Source organism: Equus quagga, chromosome 1 (genome assembly GCF_021613505.1).
Source record: "Equus quagga isolate Etosha38 chromosome 1, UCLA_HA_Equagga_1.0, whole genome shotgun sequence".
Classification (NCBI taxonomy): domain Eukaryota; kingdom Metazoa; phylum Chordata; class Mammalia; order Perissodactyla; family Equidae; genus Equus; species Equus quagga.
The window spans coordinates 96708838-96713531 of NC_060267.1; the positions used below are offsets into that span (position 1 = coordinate 96708838).

The following is a 4694-nucleotide window of genomic DNA, read 5'->3' on the forward strand; positions in this document are numbered from 1 at the left end:
GCAGGGCCTGCAGTAGAGGCGGAGCCTGGAGTGGAGGTGGGGTGGGGTGGGGCCTGGAGTGGAGGCGGGGATGGGGCGGGGCCTGAAGTGGGTGGGGGTGGGGCCTTGGAGGAGCGGAGCCTAAGGTGGCACGAAGTAGATGGGGACCAATGGCGAGGCTGGCTCCGAGGGACGGCTACAGGCTTGGCGTTCCAGGTCTGGGAGTGGTGGGCGGGGCTGTGCTCCAAGGCTGTCACAGCGGGGCTAGGGGCGGGGGCAGGCCTAGGGAGTTGAGCATGCGTGCTGGGGCGGGGCTACGGGCGGGGCCAGGGGCGGGGTCTGAGTGCCGGGCGGTTGGCCAGGAGTCAGGTCTTTCCTGCGCAGCAGCAGCACGCGAAGCCCCGGCGGCCAAGAGCAGCACCCCCCACCCCACAACGCGCCCCGAGCTGGGGTCTTACTCTGGGCCTTCACCCGCCGGCTGCCGACCATGCGGAGGTGTTTACGGAAGTTCCTGGGGGAGGAAACACGGGAGGCTGGTGAGGGCCCGAGGGGGTTGAGCAGCGCCCGGGTCCCCCACGCTCCCCACCCGCCAGTGCCCCTGACAGCGCTTGAGGCTCTGTCCTTGCCCCTTTCAGTAATTTCGCCCCCGCGCCCTTACGCTTTCCCACTGGCCCACCGCCCACCCAGAGGCAAATCCCACCCAGTCCCTCTCCTAGAGACCCTTCCAGGGCTCCCCTTTGCTGCCAGGACAAAGGCACGATGGCCAAGCCTTCTCTTGCTGCCCCACCCCGCATCTCAAAACTTCTCCTGCCCTCAGGCGGCCCCAGCCACCACCCACCCCTGTATTCCCTCCTCGGGCCCAGGCACAGGCTGAGCCCTGCCAGCCTCCCGCCGCAGTGGTGAAGGGCTCCTGCTTGCTGCACTCAGCCACTAGGCAGGGCAGCACAACTGTCTGCATCACCCACAGGTCGGTCTGGGGCCTGCAGACGCGCCCTCCTCCCCCCTGCACCGTGTCCCTGAGCCACTTCAGAGGCAGGTCTTCTTTGCCCCCAAACTTTGTGCCTTGCCAAGGCCCAGTGTCCAAGACGGACGGACAGGCTCCCTGGACACATCTCTGAGGTTGGACTGGAGAGGGTAAGCCTTGCTACTGACCCCACAGCTCTGGGCTTCAAGGACCAGAGACAGACACTATGGGCCAGCTGGCTGCAGTTTAACTGTCAATGTGCACCCAAAACAGGCCTAGGGGTTCAGGCCACATGACCTCTCCTGCCTGCCGCGTCCCCAGAGCAGGGCCAGGCCAGTGGTCGCCACCGCCCTTTCCCCATCGGGTCTGCCGGGGCCAGGTATGCCCAGGCCAGAGCAGCACAGACAAGAGACGGACCCTGGTGGCGAGTGGCTGGCAGGCCCTACCTCTGGATTACAGACGCGGAATCATTCTCCCGTTTCCGGCGCTTCCTCTCCGCGTAGCCCCTGAACACCCTGGGAAACCGCTGCAAGTCAGCACTGCCCTTGGCCGCAGGTACGAGGGACAGAGACGTGGGGACAGAGGTGCGAGCGCAGGGCCCAGGGGGGTATCCAGGGCCCTGGGCCAGGCAGAGGGTCTTGGCCTGCCTTGCCCTGTCCTCAGTCCAGCTCCTGGCAGGCTGCGCTGTGGCCTTGGTGCTCACTGGGACACAGCACTCCCTCACAGTCAAGGCCCAGGTCCCTGGCCTGCCCAAACCTATTTGGGGTGGGAGGGCCCGCCCAGGGACAACCGCCGTGCCCTCAGGCTCAAGGTCCCACAGGGTACTTACGAGATGCTGGAGTCGTGGCGGGAAGGGGCAGCGGGAGAGAGAAGATACAGTAAGCCGTGACCCCTCAGCCCCCAAGCCCCCTGCAGTTAATTCCCTTCCCGTCACTGACTTGGAGGGTCCCTCACCCCCTGAAAGGGCAGTGGATGCTGAGGTAACCACAGCCCATGCCTCCAGATGCTGTGACCTGGTCAGCCCGGCACAGAGGTCTGACTGTGCCCTGCTGGCCTTAGGCAGCAAAGATGGTGGCCCCAGCTAGCCCAAGGGCAGTGGTAGGCTTCCCGGGGTAGCATGTGGGGATAGAGCTTCTTTGGTGTGGGGGACACTGCAACAAAGGGTGCCTCCTTGGAAGGAACCCCATGAGAGAAAACCCAGATGTGTGTGGAAGGTAAAGAAGAGCAGACCCCCAGGGGACCTCTAAGCTGTGGTCAAGTGAGGTGCACAGGAAGCACAAGGAGGCTGCTGTTTGGGGCATGTGTGAGGGCAGAGTCGGGTCACAGGGGCTGAGGTAGGGTAGTGGCCAGGGGCGACTGCATCAGCTGCAGCGCTGGGCCAGGTCCCCCGAGGACAGGATGGACAGCTTGGAGGGACTGTGGGGGCAGGAGTCGGGGCAGGGCAGTGGAGAATGGAGGGCTTGGGGCAGGGGGCCGTGGGAGCCGGGGGAGAGCAGCCAGACCGGCCTCCCTCCAGACTGACATCACTTCCTGCAGACCTGGTGGAACACGGGCACATGGGGCTGCTCAGAAGCAGTGACTCAGGGGGCTCAGAGGGCGGGAGAGGGTCCAGCAGTAGTTCCTGAGCGCCAGCAGGAGGTCCCCCGGCCCGGGCCCCGCACGGTGGGCACGCATCAGGCACGCGACTCACGCTTGCATAGTTGTGGTAGCCGTGTGGAAGCTGAAGAGGGTCTCCTTGGGGAACCAGGTGCGGATGGGGACGTCATCTGGAAGAGATGAAAGGAGCAGTGACTGTGGTGGCCTGGGGGCTCCTGAGCCTTCCCGCCCACCTGTCGGGCTGTCTGCCGCAGCCCCAGGAGGAGAGGGGCCAGGGTCCCCCAGCCCTCTTCCAGGAGGGAGGAGGCGGGTGCAGGGCCTCACGGCAACGTGCAGCTGCTTGGCTGTTCAAGCCGAGATAGCTCAGTGGCTGCTGACACTTTGACCGTCTGCCTAGCTCTCCCTTTGGCTGCCACAGCTGAGGAGTGTTTCTTTGAGAGCACAGCCGTCTCCAGGCTGCTTGTGGAAGGGACTCACTGTCTCCCTTTGGTCAGGGGGCAGGGCAGGGACAACGGCTGCAGCCTCTCCTGGGGGCTCTGGGCCTTCTCTGCAGACAGATGCTCTGGCGTCCGCTTGGCCAGATCTCCCCTGCCCTGGGCCCTCCCAGAAGGGTGAGGTGGAAGCCTCGCCAAGTGTGGAGACCACCTTACTGAGTGCCCCATCCCACATTCTAGAGCTCTACTCTCTCACCCTGACTCCCGTCCCATCCCCTTGCTTGCGTCTATCAGAGGAGCAAGAGGTCATGGAGGTGAGCTGCCCACACCCCAGGCCTGTGCCCTGATGCCCAGGTGGGTTGCTGACTTGGAGGCCCAGGAAGTATCCTGGAAGGACACTGTGGCTCAGCTAGTTAGAACTCTGTTCTTCAGGAGGTGACCTCAGAACCAGGAGGCAGGGGATCCCAGGGAGGCCTCTTCCAGACACAGAAGGCCTCCAGGGCTCCCCAGACACCTGCACGGCTCAACAATCCTGGGGAGGGGCCCGTTGGCTGGACAGGGCCCAGACAGTTATGTGCCTCCTGAGGTGAGTGGGAGCCCCACTGGGTGGGTCCTGGGGCAAGGACTGTTCCCTAGGACTCCCTGAAGGCAGCCTGATCTTCCAATTAAGCCATATTTTTGGCCTGGTCAACCCTCAAGATCCTCCCAAGCCCCCTCCTCCAGGAAGCATTCCTCGATTGACTCAGTGCTGCCAAGGACAAAGCCAACCATAAGGCCTGACGTGGGGCGTGGGATGTGGAAGCAGGACTCTACTTGCATGCCGTGACCTGGGCCCATCTACCTGTCCAAGCCTCACAGCAGTTGCTGCTCATAGACACCAGCACCCTGCCTGAGGCTGCCCATGCCCACAACGAGCCCCCTCACCAGACACACGGTCAACGCTGTACATCCTCTCCAGCTTCTTGCGGCGGCTGGTGGCCTCAGGCAGAGGTGGCTGGTCCAGCCCAAAAGTCCGAAGGGAGGGGCTGGGGCCAGGGGCCAGCTGGGCGCATCCAGGACATTCCTTGGAGCCCTGGCGGCTGCCTGCCCAGCTCTGGCAGGGCGTGCTGACGTCCTCCCGGCTGCTGCCCGGGCTGGCACGCAGGGACTGGCTGTGGTGGTGGGGGTGCCCCTCCTGCTGCCGCTGCCCCTTCACTACAGCCAGCTCGATGGCCTCGGCGTCTGGGCTGGGCAGCAGGGCTGGCTCCCCGGAGATGGTGTACACACGGGGTTGGGGGCCCTCACCAGCCGGCTTCCTGCTGACCGCCTCCTCCGAGAGGCTGCCCTCATAGCGGCCATTGGAAACCAGGGAGAGGCGGCGCTTGTTCTGAGGGGCTGGCTGCATCTCAGGAGACCCGTCGTGGCCAGAGTAGGCATCAGCTAGCAAGTGGTCTGGGGGAGAGGCACAGGGAGCTTGCAGCCTGCCGGTCCTGCCCTCCCAGTCTCCCAGTGCTCTGAGAGCAAGAAACACCCAGCAGGTGCCTAGCCTGGATACGCAGGGTGGGGCTACTCCCAAGCCCTACTGACCAAACCCAAACTGAAGTCTCTTATGTCTTCAGAAAGGTGGTTCTGAGCTACACACTTCTCCTACAGGCTCCTGTTTCCCTCCTGTCTGGGCCCCAGACCCCTCGTGTGTGTGTGTGTGTGTGTGTGTGTGTGTGTGTGTGTGTGTGTGTGTGTGT

General features: G+C 64.2%; 1 protein-coding gene across 20 annotated transcripts in view; it reads right to left on the reverse strand.

Annotated features, from left to right (window-relative positions):
* Nucleotides 1-4694, reverse strand: part of NSMF (NMDA receptor synaptonuclear signaling and neuronal migration factor) — a 23999-nt gene that overhangs the window by 17434 nt on the left and 1871 nt on the right. For 13 of the 20 annotated variants that reach the window (XR_006889838.1, XR_006889844.1, XM_046670141.1 and 10 more), the window contains exons 3-7: nucleotides 3898-4404; nucleotides 2634-2709; nucleotides 1773-1778; nucleotides 1390-1458; nucleotides 438-490 (exon numbers count right to left, since the gene is read on the reverse strand). Coding sequence is in view for 18 of the 20 variants with exons in the window: in XM_046670141.1 (XP_046526097.1) it covers nucleotides 438-490; nucleotides 1390-1458; nucleotides 1773-1778; nucleotides 2634-2709; nucleotides 3898-4404 (711 nt within the window). In the remaining 2 variants the exon portion in view is untranslated. The remainder of the gene's footprint in view (nucleotides 1-437; nucleotides 491-1389; nucleotides 1459-1772; nucleotides 1779-2633; nucleotides 2710-3897; nucleotides 4405-4694) is intronic. The other 7 variants (XM_046670174.1, XM_046670166.1, XM_046670265.1 and 4 more) reach the window with 2 other exon arrangements.